General features: G+C 58.6%; 3 protein-coding genes across 3 annotated transcripts; 2 read left to right on the top strand and 1 right to left on the bottom strand.

The window, feature by feature from the left end:
• The first annotated feature begins 2,812 nt into the window (after positions 1–2,812).
• On the top strand, positions 2,813–5,137 carry LOC116831385 (telethonin-like). The gene is made up of 2 exons (XM_032791303.2): positions 2,813–2,961; positions 3,592–5,137. Exons 1-2 carry the CDS (start codon positions 2,813–2,815, stop codon positions 4,010–4,012), a joined length of 570 nt encoding a protein of 189 aa, XP_032647194.1. The 3' UTR covers positions 4,013–5,137.
• Positions 5,138–8,732: 3,595 nt separating this feature from the next.
• On the bottom strand, positions 8,733–10,450 carry LOC116831384 (telethonin-like). Its single transcript, XM_032791302.2, has 2 exons — positions 10,302–10,450; positions 8,733–9,671 (listed from the first exon to the last, which is right to left on the bottom strand). The coding sequence occupies exons 1-2, from the start codon at positions 10,448–10,450 to the stop codon at positions 9,251–9,253; spliced, it is 570 nt and encodes a 189-aa protein (XP_032647193.1). The 3' UTR covers positions 8,733–9,250.
• A 3,779-nt stretch (positions 10,451–14,229) lies between these two features.
• Positions 14,230–23,031, top strand: PNMT (phenylethanolamine N-methyltransferase). Its single transcript, XM_032791301.2, has 3 exons — positions 14,230–14,383; positions 14,976–15,183; positions 17,443–23,031. Exons 1-3 carry the CDS (start codon positions 14,230–14,232, stop codon positions 17,876–17,878), a joined length of 798 nt encoding a protein of 265 aa, XP_032647192.1. The 3' UTR covers positions 17,879–23,031.
• Positions 23,032–23,116: the final 85 nt, after the last annotated feature.

Genomic DNA, 23,116 nt, shown 5'->3' with positions numbered 1-23,116 from the left:
CGCATTATATCAAACTTGCTTTGATCTGCCGGAATGCGCAGCCCCCACCCCCCCCAGAACACTGCTTTACCACGTTATAGCCGAATTCGTGTTATATTGGGGGTAGAGGTGTATCTTCAACAATATCCTGCAAAACAATCTTCATAATATCAACGCTATCAGTCTGAATGTCAGCAGCAGTGTACTTGGCATTGTTCGGGTTGGTTTGCCGCTCCTCCTTGACGTCTGGATCGTGTCCTGAAATAAACTTAAGTAAGTTGATGACAATTCCTGATGAATTGTTCAGAGTAAGATCTATCACCACAAACTGCAGAACTTCTGCCAAGGTTTTTAAATACTACCCGTTTCTTTCCACTTGTGAGGGTGACACCAAAGCAGCCATTGTGGCACTTGAAGTTGTGATCAAATAAATATAAAAATCAACTTCATAATTATGGAATGTTCTTGAGCAAATGAACACACTGAAATAAAAAAATCAGGGCATTTTTCTATGCTGGATCTTGCAATCAAGTTGTGGAGCTTTTCTCAAGCACGAGGATTGAAAGTTTGTAGGTGCTGATGAAGGGCCAGTTTTCAAAAGGCTGGTTTGATGTTTTGTCCTCTGGGCCTGGTGATTCATAGTTAAAAATTCCTCCCTTCCTAGTTTCCCGACATTAGGGTTTTCTTTTCAGTTTCAAGTTGTTTCAGTGTTTTCCCAGTAACTTTAGTGGTTCACCAGTGTCTGCTCCTAGGTTGTACAATTCTACTTGGAGCTAGACATTGCCCGTTGGGCAGCCAGTCCCTCCCCGTCCCTGATTGCTTCTCCTCCCTGTCCTAGTGGAGCTTAGCAGCACAAATTATGAGCAGTTGTAGATACACAACTACATCAATTCATAACCACGGTTTGTAGCCAGAGCTTAGAATGACCCTCAGGTTTAGGACAGTCCAAGCTTTCATAAGAAATCCTGCTCAACGTCTATTTATTGCACAATAACATTGTACGCAAAATACAACCAGTTGATTCAACTGCATATTCTTTGAGGTTCTTTGCTGTCCCTGTGTCACACAAATGTCGACTTAGCATTACCTGTAGCTTCCCTTTTCCTTGCTTCAATTCAATCAGCCATTGCATCCAAGGGGGCTAAGCAGCTTTCAGGTTTGATGAAACCTTTGCCTCGTGAAAGTGCATTTTTCCAATTGCAATAGCCAGATGCGATAAAAACCATGCCTGCTCCCATTCCACCAGCGTTGTTGGGGCATGTACCCAATGGAGCAGGCAAACAAAAGGCCTTACCGGTATCTTCCAACCTTGGCTGGTTCAGGGGCCACTTCTCCCTAAAGCAACACAGCGCCCCGCCAAGATTGGACTGAGGAAAACCCATTTTCGGTTGAGCTGTTTTGTGAGTTCCAAGATCCGAAGGCATCAACGAGCCTTTCAAGTCTCTCACCTCCCTGTGTTCAGCATTATCGTAAGTGGCTGGGAAGCTTGGTCAAATCTTTTTATGAGAAGGACACATGACGTGTCCATTTTGAGAACTATTCGTACCCCCTGGTCTGCTCCAATGAGGGGCCTGTGTCCATCAGGCCATGTGGTGTTGCCCACGTGGTGTTGTGGGGAATTTGGGAGGAAGGCAACCTGGCTTCCCGTGGGCCCGGCCATCACCAGAGCTCTGGCAGTGGGTGGCAGATTTGAATTTCTGGCTCTGCTGAGTGGCTGGTCCTACTGCCCTGCTGGGGACAGGGAGGGATGGGTCTTCTCGTCCCCGGGGGGGGAATTCAGAGCTGGTGGTGCAGGCAGCCCTCATGGGGGGTTTGTAGGGTTGGGATTCCTTCCCCACAAGGCCAAAGGTCTTTCGGCCAGGCCCTGAGGCTGCAGCCCTGCCCCAACTCCCAGCACAAGAGGTTTGATCTCCACTCCAGAGGGGATTGACTAGGGTGAAGGAAAGCAAAGCCATGTAGAAGCGGGCTCCCCAGCCCGCAGTCTCTGAGTGAGTTGTTACGCCCAGCCCTGGTGCCCAGCACTCCAGGAGTCCCCCAGGACTCTGCAGTAACATGGTAGTCACAGGACAGGCAGCTAAGTTTGGTCTGGGCTCCAGGGGAGTGTTCCCGTCTCAGTCGGCCCCTGCATGCCCCAGGAGCAGCGACCTCCTCGCTCTGCGGCCAGAGGGAACAGTCCCTGCTCCCCTCCATGCCAGAGGGCAGGGGCTGCTCACAGCACAGAGCCCAGAGTCCCCACTTGGCTGCTTTGTCAGCCGCCCGCTTCCCAGGGTCACCCCTCTCTGAGTCTTGCTGGAGCAGCAGAGTCCTGCAGCCGCCAGCATCACTGGCTGAAACGCAGTCAGGACCAGCCCTCGGCTGCTGGAACTGTGACGGCTCCATGGGCTTAGGCCTGCGATCACTCACCTGAGTGAACTTGGAGTAAGAAACCAGGGGGCATGATTTCCAGGGGGCCAATGCCACCCCCGCCCCCCAGCTATGGGCTTTGTTAATCTCGGCTTGGAGCACTGGCCCTGGGAGTATTACTTCTATACATCCAACAGCTGCCCACACACACACACACATACACACACACACTCACACACACACACACACAAATATGTACGTACGTACATCTGGGCATGACTGTGCAGCATGTGCACACCCACACAGTGCCAGCAACACCTCCCAAAATAGCACTGGGAAGGCTATTTAAACCCTGGCCCCGGCCAGGTGGCCAAGTACCCAGGGCTCACACACACACAACTGGGCTCACACATACACAACCAGGGCTCACACACACACAGCCGGACTCACCCCCACACCCCACCCCAGCAAGGCGTCCCACAGGGCGAGGATGTTCGGCAAGAGCGTGGTGCTGCGCAGTGCGGGGGTGCTGTCGGCGGCCGAGCTGGGCTGCCTGGTGAAGGAGGAGGACGTGGTGCGGCACGAATCCTTCACGGCCGAATGGAGGGACCTGTCGCTCTCCACCAGGCCCGAGGAGCAGTGAGTGTGGGGCGCGGGCACCCTGGGCAGCGGGGCAGGGCATTGGGCTCCCCATGGCCCCATCCCTGGGCTGAGTGGAGCCCTGGGAGTTCCTGTGGAGGGGCAGCCGGGGGTGGGGGGCCCTGGAGCAGAGCAGGATCCCTGTCCTGGCCCCCACTCCGTGCCCAGCCAGCCTGGGGCAGAGGGGTCGCAGCCCCTGGGCGCAGCGGTGCCCCTTCCCCAATACAGCCCCAGCCCAGGCCCCTCCCCCTGCAGCTGCCCCTTTCCTCTGTCCAGGAGAGAGGCAGACCCAGCTCTGGGGCAGTGCCCCCAGCCCCCCAGCCCTGGGTACAGCGTCTGACTGGGAGCAATGGGTGGGGGATGGGGTGGAGCAAGGCCCCTGCTGCCCCCCCCCAGCTCCCTGCCCCCAGGCCTGCAGGCATCACCCCCATCGCGAGCATCTGTGGCGCTCAGGGCAGAAGTGGCCCCAGAGTCTCTCGCTGCCCCGTGGCTCCAGGGGTCGCAGCCCCACAGCCTCAGGGGGTGGATTGGGTCCTTGGGCTTGTCTGGGCTCCCTGCTCCCAGGAGGCGATGGTGGGGGGCTGCCAGGGGCTGCTCCCTGGGTCCCTAATGCTCCCTCCCCGTCCCCAGCTGCTCCCTGCGGGAGGTGGACGATTGGCGCAAGGAGACGTACTGGCAGCAGCAGGAGACGCGCTTCGTGGTGCAGCGATCGCCCTGGCTCATCCTGGGGCTGGGCCGGCTGGGCGAGCGCCTGGCCCGCTACCACCTGCCCTACCAGCGGGCGCTGCCCCTGCCCCTCTTCGTGCCGGCCGACCTGAGCGCCAAGGCCGAGCGGGGAGCCACCCCGCCCCAGCTGCGCCACATGATGGACTTCGAGACGGCGCTGGCCGGGGGCTCCCTGCCCAACGGGCAGTGCCAGGACAAGAAGGCCGTGGAGGAGATCACCAAGGAGCTGCCCCCCGTCGTCCAGCCCAGCCGGCCCGACTTCGGCAAGGGTGACTTCCCCCGCTCCCTGTCCCGCTCCTTGTCCCAGGAGGCGCAGAGGGGCTGAGGGGAGACAATACCCAGTGTTGCCCAGGCGCAACCCCCTTGTGCTGTCTGTGTTAGCGCTGTGTCTGTGTGGCACCCACGGCAGGTGCCAGGCTGGAGCGGTGTCTTGCCATAGGCACAGAGCACCACCCCGAGTGCCCCTCACCAAGCTTTCCTTAGTTCCCAAGGGTTTGTACAAGGCAGGAACCGACAAGTGAGAAGCAGTCTCCACTCCCGTCTGTTACACCCTCCTGGTTAAGGCTGGGAATGGGGGCTCCTGGGTCCCATTCTTGGGTCTGGGACACAACACGTATGTCTACACAGCACACCAAGCCCCGTATCTGATGTGAGGTCAAGCCCAAGACTCCATTTTGCCCATGCAGCCGTCACTCTGACTCGGTTGGGGAGCCCGTCCTGCCATTGCTGTGCGGGCCCTCAAGTGCAGGCTTGGAAATGAGGCCACGAGCCGGGGTCCCATGGTGAGCAGTGTAGACATGGGGCAGAACCTCTGGGTTGTGTTCCAGTACGTTACAGGGGGGAGGATGGGATCAGGACTCCTGGGTTCCGTCTCCAGTGCTGGGAGTGGAGTTGGGTCTAGTGGTTTTTAGAGCAGGGGCATCAGGACTCCTGGGTTCTCTGCCCAGCTCTTCCAGTGACTTGCTAGGTGGCCTGGGGCAGATTCACTGTGACAGGGTGACTGCACTGCCCCTCTGGGGCTGGGGGATCCCCTATGGAAAGTGCTTTGAGCACTCAGAGGGGAGGGGAGGGGAGGGCAGGTTCTTGCATCCCTGCTCCTGTAGGAGGAGGGAGCTGGGACCAGCCTGATTTCACGCCCCTCCCTGTGCGGGGGATCAGGAGCGGGCAACGTGGCGACAGAGGGGGCAGGAAGGGCCAGGCGAGGTCCTGCCCAGGGGGGACAGGGGACGGCGCCCTGGCCGCCGGAGGACACTGCAGGAAGGGATGGAGCAAAGGGGCCACCACGGGTGAGCTCAAGGGGAATCCCAGCCCCTTCACTGGGCGAAGTAACTCACGTCCCGCTGCCGGTATGGGAGCCCTGAAACACCAGCGTGACGGCGAGGAGTGCGCTGGGGGCTGCAGGGCCACGATGGGGGACCCATGGGGAAATCAGCCAGGGGTGGGAGCTGTTGCGGTGCGGCTCCGGGGCAGGAGGGTTGTACTAGCTGCTGGGGTGTGTGTGTGTTGGGGGGGAGGGGAGTTTCTATCCACATGACTTTTCCTTGTACTGCAATAAAACTCCAGTCTTGACCCCACGGTCCCACCTTGGTCCTGTTCCTTTGACATGCGCAAGCGATCGCTGGGGGGGGGGGGCGGCCTGCACTGACCCTGCCCCCAACAGCTGGATGGGCTCTGAGCTAGCCCAGCGGTGGTGCTGGCCACAGCTGGAATTGCCCCCTGACTGGGGTGGCCAGGCCTGCTTCCTGGAGGGGCCCAGCGCCATACATCGCAGCCCACTGGCTCCAGCTGAACGGCTGATGAAGATGTGCACGGAGAGAGAGGTGGCCATTGGGCTGATAGCAGAGGGGCTGAGCCCCCCGCGGGCCCCTCTCCTTGGAAAGGGGCAGGGTGGGGAAAGGAGCAGGGGCCTTCCCAGCTGTCAATCTGCCTGCGATGCAGGAGCCATCCCAGCGGCTGGGATCTCAGTGGGGAATGCTGCACTCAGGCCTGGCTGGAGGGGACTGCAGGACAGAGAGCAGCAGGACAAGAGTTAACAGGAGCCAGAAGAAAGTCCATAGCTGGGGTTCCAGGAGATCGAGGGGTGGGGGGCAGAGGGTACAGCTTCATTTATTAAAGGGGCATGGATGGTTTCAGGACCATGACTTGTAGAACTGGGACCCAGGACTCCTGGGTTCCACTCCCAGCTCTCATATGTGACTCCAGCCTGGTGCCTCGGTTTCCCCACTGTCTCTTCACAGGCTGTGCTCAGTGCTTCCCCACCCAGAAGCCATGGTGGTCTGAGGCCTCCAGGGATGTGCTGCACGAGCCTGAAGGCAGCAGCGGTTTGGGCGGGGCCAAGGGAGGATGGACTGAGAGGAGACAAGGATCGGGCGGGGGGGGGGTGTCCATGTTCTGGTCCCCTCTCCCACACACGTAGCAGCAGGCATAGGTGCACTGTCTCGTCTCCCGCTTGAGGCTGGCCAGCAGAAGAGGTTAATGGGCTGGCTACAGCTGTGGCTGGGAGCAAATCCTGCCGGGCCCAGCTGAGACAGGACCAGCTTCCGTTGGGGTCTGGCGGGCAGAGGCGGGCACTGCCCCTCAGAGTCTCCTGCCTGAGAGCTTAGGAGGGAATTGGGAATGGCCCTTCCAGAACGGCCTCCTGTGCTTAAATCTAGCCCGGGCAGGAAGCCGCTTTCAGAGCCGGGCTAGGCTGGGTCCCGTGCCCAGCCGGCGGGGGTGGGAGGGGCGGGTGCTGTCAGGGCGATGGCTCTAAACAGAGGCACTTGGCCGGGGACCAGAGCCTGCAGGGGACATTGCACTGCTATTTTTAAAGGCAGCGTCTCCCACCCCTCAGCTTCATCCCATGCTGGCGCTGGATGTGATACCCGCACGGGCCGCTCCACGTGTCCAAGGGGCAGAGCAGCCCAGCCACGTGCCTGCTGCCAGGGCCGGGAGACTAGTGCAGCAGAGACGTGTCTGTGTCCCCCTTTCTCCCCACTCCCCCCCCCCGCCCCGGTGCCACCTGGCAGCTGCCACCTGCTCCTGGCCTGGGTGCAGAACGTTAACAAGGCCATAAACAGCTTCTGTCCTTGGCAGAGCCACGATGGGGGGGGGGGGGGGGGGGGCGGGAGATGGAACCGGAGGTTTGGCCAGAGGCTCTTAAACCTCTGCAAGGGGGGGGGGTGGGAGCACCTTGGCATTTGGCCACCTCCCCTGGTGGCGCGTCACCCAGTGGAGTTCCAGCCAGGTTTGGAGGAGAGCCTTTGAAGGTCCACAGGACATGTGGCCTGGGCCTGACCAGAGCCCTGCCACTGGGTGAGATGGGGGGTGGACGGACATTGGGGCGAGGCCCAGCTGGCTGGCTACCCCTCCGCCTCCCACCACAACCAAATAGATGGCAAATCCCGCCAGGGCCTGCCAGAACAGGAGGGTACCCCCCGCCCCGTCGCTTCCTGGGATTAGCTGTTCTGAGCCTGTGTTCTGCCATGTTCCTGGCCACCCATTCCTTCTGGCCCCAGCTCCCAGATGCCAGCCTGCCTGCATTTAGCCCTCCCAGCGTCCTTTATGGGTAGCATCTCAGACAGCTGTGCTGTTGGGGGCTTGTGCGTCCCACTGGTCCTGGCAGGCTGGTCAGTCATGCAGCTTGCTTCAACCATGTCTCTCCCCGCCAAGCTCCTTAGCCCCCCGCCCACCCAATCTAGGTGCCCCCCCCCGCTCCACCCACACACTTGGGTGCAGCCCCTGTCCCACCATGCACATACATCAGCAACCACATCCTCTGTCCCCTCCACCGCTACAATACACCTTCCCACACACACCCCTTGCGCCTCCTTTCTCTTCCGCTTGAGAACACGTGTCCTGGCCTGGGGTGGGAGACACTGATGCGCCCCCCACCCCCCGGCCCTCAAAAGGCAGCAAACCACTCCTAGCTGTGGCATCCATCTATCTCCCAGGAGCCCTTGGGTGCAGGGGGGGGCAGTCTTGAAGGGGAAGCTGCCTGCCAGGCTGCCCTGATCCCCAAAACTCTCTGGGGTGGGCACATGGCCTCGACCCACTGCCCTGCAGCATCTCCCTGAGCTCAGCTGGCAAAGGCCTGTACCCGGGGGGAACCAAAGGCCCTGAGGGGTGCCTGGCACGTGCTGTAGCCACGCAGCTGACAGCAAAGGTGCTGCTCTGGGGTTGGTGGCGTTTGGCAGCAGGAGTCACCAGCTGTGACAGACTTACCTGTTCACCTTTGCGCGCAAGAACTGCGGCATCAGTGTGAGGCACGGGCCATGCATGCTCCGGCTGGGGGGCTGTGGCCAGCGGTAAGCGTTTGCTCTCCGCCTTGTTCTCCAAGTGAAGGCAAGTCTGGGGTGCCAGGGAGCCAGGCAGGGCATCCCGACTCAGGCATTTGCCTGCATGGCGTATGTGACCTCCTCTGAGCTAGGAGAGGCCATGTGGTGTGAATGAACAGGCCCCACAAGGAAAATAGCCAGGGTCAGCATCACGGCTTCGTTCTCAGCTGGGAGACTCACCTCTGCCAACCCCCAGCAGCAGGATGTCAGGGGAAGCTCTGGTGCCCCTATTGCAAATATCCCCCCCTTGTGTGCTGGCCTGGGGCCCCGTCCCGTCCCCTGGGTGCCCCCGTGCCAGGACGGCTAACACAGAGAATGGAAGAAGAGAGTCGTGCCACCTTTACTCCTTTTATTACCCAGACAGCCTCATACACCAAGTGCCCCAACACGGGGCCGCTGACAGTGAATTCCTTGCCCCAGAATATCAGCCCAGTGGCTTGAGGATGAAAATGAGCTCCTAGGGTCACCCCTGTCCTGCCGTCTGCAGGGAGCCACTCGTCTCCCTCATGCACTAATCCTCCTCCTGCAGTGCCGGCTGGCTGAGCATTGCCTTGTGCTTTCCCTATGCCAGCAACTGCAACCTCCCGGCTCTGACCTCTTCTCCACTTAATCACTGGTCCTCCCCAGGCTAGGGCCAGGACCTCGCTCTCTCCACTCCCAGTCACTTGCATTAACCACTAGCCCACACTTCCCTCCTGGAGCTGGGAATAGAACCCAGGAGTTCTACTCCTCTACCCAACTCTCCTCTGCCGGAGCTGGGGCTAGAACCCAGGAATCCTGGCTCCCAGCTCCCTCCATTTCGCTACCTATTAGCCAACACTCCTGTGCCGAAGCTGGGGCTAGAACCCAGGCGTCCTGGCTCCCTGCCCCTGACTGCTCTAACCACTAGCCCACACTCCCCTCCCCCACTGGATCATCAGCTGCTGTGACAGGCTTGCTGACAGCTGATCGACAGCTCAGCCGGGAAGGCTGTTCTTAAAGAGACAGCGTTCCGCTTGCAACCCCATCAGCATGCATGGTGCTGTACGAACCCATGGTCCCAGCCCCACAGAGCTCACCGTCTAACTCAAAAAGCCACATGCAGCCACAGCGTAACCTCGCTGAGCTTACGCCCGGGATGGCTTTGGCCCGGGGATGGGCCTCTACAGTAACCCCGCGTTGCCCGGCTCACTGTGGGTATTTCTCATGCAGGGGGAGCCGTGAGCTGGGAACGCAGAGTCCTACGGGCAGGTCCGTGCCCCGGCCCCTCAGCCCCTCTGCGCCTCCTGGGACATGGAGCGGGACAGGGAGCGGGGGAAGTCACCCTTGCCGAAGTCGGGCCGGCTGGGCTGGACGACGGGGGGCAGCTCCTTGGTGATCTCCTCCACGGCCTTCTTGTCCTGGCACTGCCCGTTGGGCAGGGAGCCCCCGGCCAGCGCCGTCTCGAAGTCCATCATGTGGCGCAGCTGGGGCGGGGTGGCTCCCCGCTCGGCCTTGGCGCTCAGGTCGGCCGGCACGAAGAGGGGCAGGGGCAGCGCCCGCTGGTAGGGCAGGTGGTAGCGGGCCAGGCGCTCGCCCAGCCGGCCCAGCCTCAGGATGAGCCAGGGCGATCGCTGCACCACGAAGCGCGTCTCCTGCTGCTGCCAGTACGTCTCCTTGCGCCAATCGTCCACCTCCCGCAGGGAGCAGCTGGGGACGGGGAGGGAGCATTAGGGACCCAGGGAGCAGCCCCTGGCAGCCCCCCACCATCGCCTCCTGGGAGCAGGGAGCCCAGACAAGCCCAAGGACCCAATCCACCCCCTGAGGCTGTGGGGCTGCGACCCCTGGAGCCACGGGGCAGCGAGAGACTCTGGGGCCACTTCTGCCCTGAGCGCCACAGATGCTCGCGATGGGGGTGATGCCTGCAGGCCTGGGGGCAGGGAGCTGGGGGGGGGCAGCAGGGGCCTTGCTCCACCCCATCCCCCACCCATTGCTCCCAGTCAGACGCTGTACCCAGGGCTGGGGGGCTGGGGGCACTGCCCCAGAGCTGGGTCTGCCTCTCTCCTGGACAGAGGAAAGGGGCAGCTGCAGGGGGAGGGGCCTGGGCTGGGGCTGTATTGGGGAAGGGGCACCGCTGCGCCCAGGGGCTGCGACCCCTCTGCCCCAGGCTGGCTGGGCACGGAGTGGGGGCCAGGACAGGGATCCTGCTCTGCTCCAGGGCCCCCCACCCCCGGCTGCCCCTCCACAGGAACTCCCAGGGCTCCACTCAGCCCAGGGATGGGGCCATGGGGAGCCCAATGCCCTGCCCCGCTGCCCAGGGTGCCCGCGCCCCACACTCACTGCTCCTCGGGCCTGGTGGAGAGCGACAGGTCCCTCCATTCGGCCGTGAAGGATTCGTGCCGCACCACGTCCTCCTCCTTCACCAGGCAGCCCAGCTCGGCCGCCGACAGCACCCCCGCACTGCGCAGCACCACGCTCTTGCCGAACATCCTCGCCCTGTGGGACGCCTTGCTGGGGTGGGGTGTGGGGGTGAGTCCGGCTGTGTGTGTGTGAGCCCTGGTTGTGTATGTGTGAGCCCAGTTGTGTGTGTGTGAGCCCTGGGTACTTGGCCGCCTGGCTGGGGCCAGGGTTTATATAGTTTCCCTGCTGCTATTTCCAGCCGCGTCGTCAGGGGCTATATCCGCCCCACGCGGTCACTCATCAGCACTCCAGACACCGGACACCACCCGAGTTAGTTGTTTACTGAAAACCAGCCCTGCCCCAGAGCTCATCCTGCGAGGCCAATGTTTGTACCCCACCCCTCCCTTTGTACCCCACCTTTGGGAAACTGCAGGGGTCTCAGCTATTGTGGGGGGGCGGTTTGTCCTGGGCCACTGTCCACACCAAGTGGCTCAATCCTTTAGGGGTGTGAATTAACCCTTTGCAACCCCCCCAGCCCACTGGGGGAGGAGAGTTCTGTCACAGGGAGGGGATGTGATCTACTCTGGGTCTCAGCGGGAATCAATGGAAGAGCTGGGAGTTCTGATACCCTCGCCTACCCCGCTCTAACCACTAGACCCCACTCCCCTCCCAGAGCTGGGAATGGAACCCAGGAGTCCTGGCTTCCAGCCCATCCTGCCCCTGCTGTAACTGACTGGAGTCTACACCTCTCCCTCCCACAACTGCAAAGGCCGGAGCTCTGGGAAAAGGGGTGGTGGCTCTTTTAAAGGTCTCCGCCCGGCCTTGTAGCTGTGGGGGGTGATACCACCGGAGCTGGCCGTCCGGCTGCCTGGGGGGGCCCAAATGAGCCAGTGGCCCCTGGATGGCAGAGCCCAGGTGTCCCCAGAGAGCATGTGGAAGCTGGAACGAGAGCTGGGGCAGTTCTCAGACTGAGTTTCTCATTGACAGGCCGGGCTCGGCGCTGCCCCAGCCCATGGAGCACAGGGGCCTGCTGGTCACCAAGTCTGGGGGATGAGCTTATCCTGAAACCTGACCCTGGAGACCCCCATGTTAATGGTTCCCCCCCCGGCGGGCGAGCTCCCAGTCCCGTGTTCGGCAGGCCCACCCGGGGCAGTGACACCTGCGTGAACCCATGCGCTCAGCACACTCCCCCGGCCCGAAACGCAATGTGAAAACCTCGCCCGGCTAGGAGAAAATGTGCTGAGCGGCTCAGTCTGCCTGTCTGGCCGGGGCCAAGGGGATGAGGCTAATTATAGCCGCCCTGGGTCCAAGGATTCCTGGGGGGGAGGGGTGCGGCAGCATGTGAAGGACTCACACTTTCCAGGTGGAGACTTGGGGCTTAGAGCAGGGGGCAGGGAGCCAGGATTCCTGGGTCCTACTCCCAGCTCTGGGAGGGGAGTAGCTTAGAGCAGGTCACATGGAGCCAGGACTCCTGGGTTCTAAACTGATCATTGGGTGGCAGGTGGTATAATACTCAGATTATTATTCCCCACTTGCTGTGGGACTCTGTTCAAGTGCCCTCCCTCGACTGGCACCTCCATTCCCTCCCCACCTGCACTTCAATGGCCTTTCCTAGGGCTAGCAACATGAATGGAGTCAGGACGCCTGGTCCGTGCCCCTCCTCTGCTGGCAAAAAGGGCCCCGGGATCCTTCATGGCCAGTAAGTGGCTTCTGGGTGTCGGTCTCAGCAGGAAGCCCAATAACTGACCAGGCTGATGCCCCCCATGCTGGGGGGGAGCAGCCGCTGCTGTGCGGGTCAGCAGAGGACCCCGGGCTGTGGAGTTGATGCTCTTTCACCAGCTCCAAGATCGCATGGCGGGGGCTGGAGAATCGGTTGTCAGCCTGGCCCCAGCAGACCCCCCCCATTCAGCCAGCACTGACAGTGACAATTCCCACCCCCCTCAAAAAGCCTGCCAGCCGCTCACGGATCAAAACACATTTGCCCCTCCAGAGAGCTGGGATAGGTCCCATTAAATGGCCTTCCGCTGACATAATTTATGAGCTGAGGCGGCTTTTCCAAAACAGCCTGAAAGCATCTGGGGCCGCTAACCTGTTCCAGGCCTGGTGTTATCAGCTGCACCAGAGATATTTCACAAGCACAATTGACAGGGCCCTGAGGCCGCCCCCCGCTTGCCCGCTAACTCCATTACCGCCCTGGTTTGCAGTGTGCTAATGAGCCCCTTCCCATCACGCGGGTGGGGGCCGGGGGGCTGTGAGCAGATTCAGCTGCCATGAATGGGCTGGGAGGAAAGTTGGTTTGCTCCCACCTGGGAGGCTGAAATAAGTAAAGAGGCTGAAATTGGAAGAGAGGTGGCAAAGGGAAGCCCCCTTCCCTGCCCCACTGGCTGCGATGGATCTCCCCCAGCCAGACCAGTGCTGGGAATGGTCCTAACGCCTGGTGTCTCAGGACAGCCCCATCTCGCCCCTGCCACGGGAAGCACCAGGGAGCCAGGGTGAAGCCACGGGGATGGAGATGAGCAGGCTGGCATGTGGTGGCTGAGAGCTGGGGTCCGGCTGGTGCAGCGTGCTGCATCCTTGTGGAGCACGTCACAGAACCAGCCTGCAGTTAAAGAGCAATTAACAACCTGTGTCCAGAGGGGCCTACGTGGAAAGGAATCAATACAGCTGTGTGTCGGGGGGGGGACCCACAGCTGGGCTAGCAGGGGGCTGCGGGTCGGGAGTGAGGGGCACCAGCTGAGCTGTGCCGGGGGGTTGGGGGGCCCATGGCTGGGTTAGCAGGGGCTGCGGGTCGGGAGTGAGGGGCACCAGCAGAGCCATGGGGGAAGCACAGGGCTGGAATAGCAATGGGGCTGTGGGTCGGGATTGAGGGGCACTGGGAGAGCCGTGGGGGGAGCACAGGGCTGGAATAGCAATGGGGGTGCGGGTCGGGATTGAGGGGCACTGGGAGAGCCGTGGGGGGAGGACAGGGCTGGAATAGCAATGGGGGTGCGGGTCGGGATTGAGGGGCACTGGGAGAGCCATGGGGGGAGCACATGGCTGGAATAGCAATGGGGCTGCGGGACAGGAGTGAGGGACACTGGGAGAGCCATGCAGGGAGCACAGGGCTGGAATAGCAGTGGGGGTGCGGGTCGGGATTGAGGGGCACTGGGAGAGCCATGGGGGGAGCACAGGGCTGGAATAGCAATGGGGCTGCGGGACGGGAGTGAGGGACACTGGGAGAGCCATGCGGGGAGCACAGGGCTGGAATAGCAGTGGGGCTGCGGGTCAGGATTCAGGGGCACCGGCAGAGCCGTGGGGGGAGCTAGCACTTCCCTTACTCTCCTCTTCACAAGCTTTACGTTCACTGTGAAAACCCAAAGCCCATCAGCAGGCTGAGCTGGTCGGGGTGGAATAGCAGCTCTGCCTGAGCAGCAGGACGTGGCTCCGGCCCCCGCTCCCTGGCGCTGACACTAACTTGGTTAGCTGGGATGAACGGCCACAATAAAGTCGCCTTTCAATACACTTGGCAAATGATCATCCGGTGCAAGATAAACTAATCTCCCACCCCACCCCTGACATGTTTCTGGAGCCTCCATTAACTCCCCTAAATGTCCAGCCAATCACTGCACGACAGCTTCCTCCTCGCCTGGCTGGGCCGGGGGGCTGGCGTGGTTGGGAGGGTGGAGGGGGGGCAGCTAGAGAAATGGCCTCAATTTCCATCCGCCCTGCGGGGAGCACTAGGTCCTAATCAGGCCCTGCCGCACGTTGGGCCCTAATCAGATTGGGCCGATTAGCGCATTGCGACGCCCTGAGCCATCCAGGGCAGGGGCTATAAAGGCAGCTCCCTAGGCCTCAGCCGGGCGTGAGTTGGCCAGCCGATCCCCCAGCCATGAGCAGCATCGCGGCCGTCGGGGAGAGCTACCAGAAGTTCAACCCCAGAGCCTACCTCCAAAACAACTACATGCCCCCCCGGGCCAACTTCAGCTCCGAGGACTGCGTGGTGCCCTGGAAGCTGCGGTGCCTGGCCGATGCCTTCGCCACAGGTGAGTGTTGGGGTGAGACAGAAGCTGTAAATGAGCCTTTAAAGGGCTTTGCAGGCATCAGTGGATGAAGCCTCCGAGCTGCCTTGGGAGGGAGGAGAGTGTCACGGCCTCTGTTACTGATGGGGAAACTGAGGCACAGACCGATGCCAGCACCAGATCTGGGAATAGAACCCAGCAGTCCTAGTTCCCAACCTGACACTCTGACCACTACACTCCGTTCCCCTGGCAGCTCAGGGGAGCAAACTCAGGAGCCACAATTCCCACTCCTCACCTCTGCTAGGCTCAACTTCTGGTGACTTCTAGCACAGAAAAAGCCTTTGTGGCTAAGGCTCAGCTCATGTGGGGAATGGGTATAAGCTACCCAGGCAAAGGAACTCTTGGCCTGGCTGAGGGCATCTCCCTGCAGGTTTGCTGTACCCGTACTGCTGTCGGGGAAACGCTTCCCAGCGGAGACCAGGCCTGGGCCTGGGCTGAAATTCTCCTTCCATTTCCGCTCTCACAGCCTCCTCCACCACAAAGCGGGTAACCCAAAAACTCACACCCAAACCCCCTCAGCACACGTCCCTCTGTACCGGTCTCCCTCACCTCCCAGGTGACATCCACGGCCGCACCCTGATCGACATTGGCTCCGGCCCCACCATCTACCAGCTCCTGAGTGCCTGCGACCACTTCGAGGAGATCATTGCCACCGACTACCTGGAGGTGAACCGGGAGGTGCTGCGCCGGTGGGTGCAGGACGAGCCTGACAGCTTCGACTGGAGCCCGTACATCAAACACGTCTGCCGGATTGAGGGCAAAGGGTAGGCGTCTGGGGGGTTGGGAGGAGACAGCCTGCAAACCAGGCTGGTCGGTGGCACCAGAGCCGGGGGAAGAGCTGCCGGTGCTGGGTGCGGGAGCGAGGGGCATTCAAGCAGGACTGGATGGAGCAGCCGGTCTCACTCATGCTCTGTGGTCCGGCATAGTTGTGTGACCTGAGGGTGTCGCTTGAATTCCCAAACTTGCTGTTTGCTGGCTGGAAATGGACCGGGGGCAGGGGGAGATTTAGAAACTGGGTGACAAGCACCTAGGGCAGAGTGGGAGTTACAGGGTGGCCTCGGCGTTGTTAGCCAGCAGATGCATGTGCATGCAGCGTGTCACAGGGAGCGCACCACCGCCCAGTCATGTCCCACACGTTCACACACACACTGACATCCCCCCCCTGCCCCCGATCACTTAGCTCACCCAGTGACTGCCCTGGGCATCGATCCCTCTCCTCTGCTCACCTAGAGCCAGCGTTACAGTTAACGCCCAGCAAGCCCCAGTATCCTAGACCCGCTCATCTGCCACCTGGCCTCACCCCCAGGGCTTTGCCTTGCCAGCCAGCATGGCACTGGGGGATTGGAAGCATAAGGCGCTCGCACCACGGATCTGGCTTCCAAGACTTGCTTGTGTCAGGAAATGTGGGGGAGTCAGGGCCCTGCACCCCACAACTTCCTGCAATTCACCAGGACTCTCAGCCAGGCAGTAAAACAGAAGGTTTATTGGACAGGAACCCAAACCAGAGCTTGTAGGTACAGACAACAGGACCCCCACAGTCAGGTCCATCTTGGGGGGCAGGGAACTGAGACCCCAGCCCTGGGTCTCCCTCCATTTCCCCAGCCAGCTCCAAACCGAAACCCCCTCCAGCCATCTCCCTCTGCCTTTGTCCAGTTTCCCGGGCAAAGGTGTCACCTGGCCCCAACCCCCATCCTGGGCTCAGGTATCATCCCTCAAGTGAAGTCACCCCCTGATATCCCCATCACCAGTGCAGACAGTCCCAGTAAAACTCCCACGCAACATTCCCAAGTCAATCCGCCCCACTCCCTGCTCCATCACAGCTTATCGGCCCAGCTGCGAAAAGGCCTCCCTGGCTGAAGGGCCCGTGTCCTGGAGCAGAGCTGGAGGTAGGAGCTGCTCGGGGAAAGCAAATTGCTGGCTCCAAACAACAACCGGAGAGTATCAGTGAAGGTGGGGGGGACTCGTGGGTCTGGTAATGTCACTCCTCCAACTCTGAGTAGGGAACAGGCCCCAGCGGCACCACTGCAAAGTCCCTGCATTGATCTCCCAGCCTGTGAAGCAACCAGGGCGCTCCCCAGGGTACGGAGTACCCTCCCCAGGGCCAGAGACAGTGACCGCCCTGCTTGGGAGCAGCGAGAGACGGGGTGGGGGGGAATGATCTCCTGCGTGCAGAGAAGGTAAAACCTACACCCACACCCTTGTGAGCCCAGAAATCAGAGCTGGGCACACCCTGCACTCAGAAAGGGGAGTCGCCCACAACCTTGTGCCAAAACAGCCATGCCGGCATGAACCCGAGCTGCTGCCACGCTGCGTTTGGGACAATCTGGAGCTGGAAACGGCCAGATCTCGCTGTATAACCCGATGCTCCCCTGCCGCCAGGCTCCCCAGCACGACCCGGCTCCTCTGCTCAGAGGCTGGAAGCTCCAAGGAGCATGGACATGATGCTGGGGAGCGCATAGCTGAATCGGGCTGGTTTTGCACAGAGCCCTGAGCTCCTAGCCCCCAGAAAATCAGGCCTGTTCTGCCTGACAGCTCTGGCGTCCTTCCCTGCTCTAGCTTGCCCAGGGCTCTGTCTAGCCTTCGTTATACAGCTCTTCAGGGAAGCGGCTGGGCACCTGGCCGGAGCGAGCTAAACCCCCCCTCCCTAGGAGTCTCAGCTATGGAGACTGGACCATGGGTGGGTCCCTCTCCATAGGAACCGACCATGGCTCTGATCATTCCAGCACTCAGGTGGGCTGGAGGGGCACAGCGGGGGGGAAGCTCCGTGTCAGAATCTGCAGTTATCACCACAGCACTTTGAGTGGGCATAAAATTCTCACTCCAGCCCATCTGGCACTTTTCCATGGGCCGGTTTGGCCTGAATTTCCCTTTGGCTCCTCTGATCCCCTTACCCCCCTTGGAGCACCCTAAACACCCACTCTCTCTCCTTGGTGCATCTGGGTACACTCCCCCCTGCTGCCCATTGCTTGACTCCCAGGCTCCCTTTCTCACGGCCAGGCTTCATTCTTGTCTGGCTGACACAGAGAGCAGTGGAAGGAGAAAGAGCAGAAGCTGAGAGGGAAACTGAGGCAGATCCTGCCCATCGACGTCCACCAGCCCGAGCCGCTGGGCTCCCAGTTCTGCCAGCCAGCTGACGCCCTGGTCTCCACCTTCTGCCTGGAGGCGGTGAGCCCCGACCGGCCAAGCTTCGAGAGAGCCCTGCATAACGTCACCACCTTGCTGCAGCCCAGGGGCCACTTCCTCCTCATTGGCGCCCTGGAGGAGACTTTCTACCTGGCCGGTGAGGCCAAGCTCTCGGTGGTGCCGGTGAGCGAGCCCGATGTCAGGGAGGCCTTGAGCAAGACTGGCTACCACATCCACGACTTCCGAACCTACCTCATGCCGCCTGGCTTGAAAATCGGCGTGGATGACGTGAGTGGGGTCTTCTTTGTCCACGCACAGAAGGCAGCTGTGGCCTGAGGCCCATAGCAAGGCAGGCCTGGGCAATCCTCTTGTTCTTTGCTAAGATGCACGTCCCACAGCAGAGTGAAGCTTGGTAGCTAGAAATGCAATAGATGCATCCATCCTAGGCAGATAACCTGAGATGCTGTGCAATTCTCCTTAACACCTCCTCCACCAGAGCTCTTCTCCTTTGCATGTGGTAGCTGATTTAGCAGTGAAGGGGTTAAATAAAACTGGAGGCAGGTGGATTAGCTGGTTCTCTGAGAGTCTCTCCATTCATAAATTCTAGGCTTCTATTAATGGCAGGTCCTGTTCCCCTGTATCTGCATGGCTTGAGCAGCTACTGGAGTATCAGGCAGGGTTGGCTTGCTATAGCACCCAGGTTCTCCTTGTGCCATACAAAGAGTGAAATCCTACTTGGGGCATGCACTTCTAGAGCCCCTCCCTATCGGCTCTGGATGCTTTTACAGCACTTCGGGGGGTTCAAAATGCTTACATCATTCAATTAATCTGCATACCAGCCTGTGAAGCAGCTCTGCCTTACCACCCTTGTTTTATAAACAGGGAAACTGAGTCACAGAACCAAGTAGGGGTGAGTTAGAGAGCGAGAGCTGGGATTAGAACTCAGCCAGTTCCTGATCCTCCACTCAATGCACTAGTTTCTCTCTCTCCACATCATTTTACATGACTTGCAGCCATCTCTGGGGCAGAACTCAGCCACTGCTAAAGGACAGACAGTAACATTCCTCAAGAGTTTAAAACAGGTAATGAAAAACCACCTCCCACTCCCTCTGAAAGTGAAAGGGAAGTAGGAGGCAGGCAGAATATAAATGACCCAATCTGGAATTTCACTGTAGAGGGAGAAGACAAAACTAGCCAAGGTAGAATTTCAGCAGGATTCCAACTTCAGAATTAGCACAATTTAGTTTTGGTACCAATCCCATCTGCTGAAGAATTTTAGTAGGAACCCCAGATAATTTAGGCCCAACAGTTAGAATTTTAGTGTATGTTTAAAAAAAAAAAACCTTTCAGAGAACCTAATAATGCCGAGATGTTTTCATGATTTCCACTGCACTTTATCTAGATATTTATTGTGTGGCTATAGATACGTATTCTATGCTGTTCTCTGGGAGTTACACACTCTGCCTGTTCTACTGCATGAGAATCCAGTGAAAATAAAAGCTGTAAAATCAAGGCAAACGGTTGCCTAGATTCACTCTGAGTTGGGGAAGTGTAAACGTTAAACAAACAGCCTACAAAGCAGATGCGAGTCTATATTTAAGGAATCCCAACATGGTTAATAGAGGATGTTGAATTTGGAACCAACCCTTCAAAGAAATGTTTTTGGGGAAAAAATAGGTCTTTCCCCAAAGTGGGGGGCACAGTAACCCCACATTGACTCTCTCTAGTTAACTCTCTCTAGTAAAAAATGATTTGGAAGCCAAGGGTGGGATTTTATGGTGCTGAAGTGAGTTAAGAACATCACCCTTGGGTGGTCTCTCTAATTTCCTCTCGGGGCTGCAGCAGCACGCGCGGGACCTGCAAGTCGCATTGGTGAGGCATGAGGTAGTTTAAAGCCACAGCGTCTTTCAGAGGCCTGACTCCATGCCCCACAACGTCACTGAAAATGGACGTGGCAGCTCCTCAGCCCCATGGAAAGTCAGTCTGACAGGCTGTCTCTATACTGTTTCCTGCCAGCTCGTGCTCCTTCGTCACCACGCACAAATACCTGCCTTGGAGCGTCCCATAAAAACAGCAGGGTTGGTAATGATGTCACCACTTCTTCAGCCATTGGGTCACAATGGCGCCAGGCTGGCCCCATTCTCCTAGGGGGCTAGTTAGTTCATGCAGCTAGGAGCGGGGAAGGAATTCAAGGCCTCAAGGGAGCATCAGTCTAAATCCAATCCCCACCCCAGTGGCAGCACAGAGGGATTTAGGCTTGTGCGTGAGGCCAGTGAGTAACGCTACTATCCAGAGAACTGACATCACACCCGTCAGTACTGTCTGTAACCGCGGGGGACAGGACAGCAAGCCCAGTTCAAGGGATTAACTGATCACCAGGGAGGTTAGGTGGAACTTTCCCTTCCCAAGCTTCAGCTGCTGCTGGGAGGCAGAAGCTGGGTCTGGCTGCATCATTGCTGTGCCCATTGACAGCCCCCCAATCCCGCATTCCCAGTTCCTGTCTCTAGAGCAGGATTTGGAAGAGAGCGCACAAGCTGCGTTCAATAAAGCCACTACTTTTATTTACAGCTCTTGCATCCTTAGGCACACAAGTTTCCCCATGGCCTGACTGCCAGGTGCTCCCTCACATCTCGTCAGCCTCAGCCAAGGAAAGCACAGGTCAGAGTCCACCTGCCTTGGAGTTACTGATTTGATCACACAGTTTTCTACCTCATCTAAAGAGTATCATCCAATCCAAACGCTGGGAAGGTCAGTAATATGGGCCAGACTTTATCCAAAGAGCGTAAGCCGAATCTGTGACTGCAGCCAGATCTCCTGGCTGGCCCCTAGCCATGCGGTTTAGAGGATAGGGGCCAGGAGAGTGGCTGGGATCCTGCTCTAATCAGGTTTCCTGGTAGGAAGCCCAACCCTGCTCCCAACTGCAGTGGGTCTGTCCATTGTTAACGACGGGAGGTCCGAGAGCTGGCACCACCAACCCCACTCCAGCTCCCATCTCACCCTCACTTCTTCCAGTCAATTCTCCCTCCATCCCAACCCAGTAACTCCTGGACCTGATCCCTGGATGGAGGTGGCTGCTTCCTGGCCTGGAGTTCGATGCCGTGACCCTCCCAGCCCTGCTCCCCAGCTGGCCATGTGACAGCACTCCACTTAATTCAGGATTTGAGGCAGAGAAGGGATTAAAGAGTGGTCATTATTCATATTTTTGGCAACTCCAAATGGTTTTTCTTTTAGATGGAGATTTGGGGGCAAAAAAAAAATCAACAGATGAAGAGAGTGGAGATTATTAGATTAATTACAATTTTATTCTCAGAGAACCCAGGACAATACTGACAAAGGTTCATTTGCACCGTTTTCAATAATCGCCGACTTGACCCAAATCTAACACAATTCATTGATCACGCTCCAAAGGGCTGATTTAAGAAGTAAAACAGCAATAGAATACACGTCAGTCACATTCACATCCCCATAAGACATGTGTGGGGGCTGCACAGTGACAGAAAATCTGCCCCCATTCCCTTATTACCATGATATATACAGATTATCCCAACTCATCACCTGTATAACCAGAAAAGGAAACATCCTCCGAAACAGAGGAGGAAAAAGAAACCCACAAATCTACACTCTCCCCTTCCCCCGCAGCAAAGCAGCTGCTCCCACCAACAGCACTTTCAGGTCACCTTCAGGAAATTCTGTTACCAAGCCCAGCTGAAGTGGCTGGCAGGGCCGCTGCCAGTAGAATGTCCGGTCATTTTCCATGTGAAAAACAGACGCCAGGCTCTCGTGACAGCGCCGAGGGTGAATGGACAGCGAGCGAGCTCACAATGTGCTGCGTTGGCTGAGAGCTATCTGAGGAGGATGTGCTGTTTGTTTTCTACTTCTAAAATTACACACTGGGACGTTTCAGTAAGAAGCTGGCACAGAGCTCTGAGGCCAGGAGCTGCTTTTGTGGCGGGGTCAATCGTTTCACACACACACACACCCCACCTGCTTTCACTGTATGATCACCTGTTGCACACCCTGGCATGCACAGCCAGTAGTCTGTTCTTGGCAAGAGTTTCCACGAGAAGCCTCCACTACAAACCTGCTAACTAGAGCGTCACACCAAATGCCTCCTCCTTGCTAGGGTACAGCACTCTGGTGGAAAGCCAGGAGGAGGGAGGGGCTCATGGATCAAGCCCTCTTCGTGCAACGGGAGTTTTTAAAGTGGCTTGAAAACTATTTGCTCCAGCACCCGTACAAGCGCAGCAAACAGGGAAAACTAAGGGTTAAAACCAGAGGCAGGGCATTTTGCTTCCCCTGAGACTCAGGACACAGGTGACCAGGCGGGAATAAGGCAAGGCCCTGGGATGGCTACTGCACGGAAAGATGAGGTCAGAGCCCTGGGCCTGCAGAGCAGGTGCCAAGACCTGGAGCGAGTGGGGAGAAGGGACGCTGGCTCTTCAGGGGAAGTCCTGCTAGGCCAGTCTCAGGGGACAGAGCGGGGGTTGGAGCGCCAGGCAGGATGCTGGCACCAGCCCCACCCCCACCTGAGAAAGCCCAGCCATGTCTCAGCACTATCAGAACAGGATGATACTGAGGCCTATTGCGACTCCTTCCAGCAACAGGCTGACGCCCACCAGCTACCTAGGAGGCAGCAGATACGCCAGTTGGTGCCTACCTTGGCGAGCGAGCCCAGCTGTCCTATAGCAGCCCTGGTGTAAAGAAGGCAGGAGATGCTACCAAGGTGAAGGAGCCATTCTCTGGACCAGGGGTTCTCAGCCTCTCTTTCTGAGCACCCCCCCCAACATGTTTTGAAAATTCCACGGCTCACCTGTGCCACAACTGGCTTCCTGCAAATCCAGTAGATCAAAAGCCAGGGCCAGCATTTGGGGGTAGTAAGCAGGGCTGGCGCCACAGGTGGCCCCCTGAAACCACGTTGCTTGGGCTTCAGCTTCAGTCCTGGGTCCCAGCAAGTCTAATGCCAGCCCTTCCCTCTGGGTTATTTTAGTGGAGCCCTGGTTAGAGACATGGCTCTGGACTGCTGCCCCAGCAGCTGGTTGGACTTGGCATTCTCCGCTAGCCAGACAACAAAGTGCTGCTGAATCATACAACTCCTCCGTTCGCTCACTCTGGCTATGGCTCTGCAAAGCTACGGGCTCCTGCACCCAGGGGTCTGGCTAGTCTGGGATCTCTGTGAAGCAAGGTGAATGGAGGATACCAGGATAAAGAGTGTTTGGAATTCAGAGCAGGGGCTAATAAGCGATAAGGACCAGGATTGCGCTGGCCTCTACTTTTCCTAAAGCTTTCAAGGTGGCCTGTCTGGACTGATCTTTCCACAGACGTCTGGGGAACATGCAGAAGTCACTCTCTGCATTAAGCAGCTCAGTGCAGCTGGGCAGCAGTGGAATTTACAAGCTCTGAAATTGGAAGAGAGCCAGGGCATTGGGTGGTTTCTCTGGGAAGGCGACAGGCAGGTTAAACGAGGGGGAAGGCAGAAGAGAAGAGAGAGACACATACGTATCGCTGGGACATACATACGGGCTGCAGATTTCCTCCTCACCAGGACAAGGATGTTACAGGCAGCTTAAGTTCAAG

Source organism: Chelonoidis abingdonii, chromosome 21 (assembly GCF_003597395.2).
Source record: "Chelonoidis abingdonii isolate Lonesome George chromosome 21, CheloAbing_2.0, whole genome shotgun sequence".
NCBI classification, from domain to species: Eukaryota; Metazoa; Chordata; order Testudines; family Testudinidae; genus Chelonoidis; species Chelonoidis abingdonii.
This window is presented reverse-complemented; position numbering and strand designations above follow the sequence as displayed.

Bases quoted from the DNA above. Each gene is read 5' to 3' on its own strand.
- LOC116831385 (XM_032791303.2), top strand. From the start codon at position 2,813: ATGTTCGGCAAGAGCGTGGTGCTGCGCAGTGCGGGGGTGCTGTCGGCG. The intron at 2,962-3,591 runs GTGAGTGTGGGG...CCCCGTCCCCAG, and splicing joins TCCACCAGGCCCGAGGAGCA to CTGCTCCCTGCGGGAGGTGG.
- LOC116831384 (XM_032791302.2), bottom strand. From the start codon at position 10,450: ATGTTCGGCAAGAGCGTGGTGCTGCGCAGTGCGGGGGTGCTGTCGGCG. The intron at 9,672-10,301 runs GTGAGTGTGGGG...CCCCGTCCCCAG, and splicing joins TCCACCAGGCCCGAGGAGCA to CTGCTCCCTGCGGGAGGTGG.
- PNMT (XM_032791301.2), top strand. From the start codon at position 14,230: ATGAGCAGCATCGCGGCCGTCGGGGAGAGCTACCAGAAGTTCAACCCC. The intron at 14,384-14,975 runs GTGAGTGTTGGG...CTCACCTCCCAG, and splicing joins GGCCGATGCCTTCGCCACAG to GTGACATCCACGGCCGCACC. The intron at 15,184-17,442 runs GTAGGCGTCTGG...TGGCTGACACAG, and splicing joins TGCCGGATTGAGGGCAAAGG to AGAGCAGTGGAAGGAGAAAG.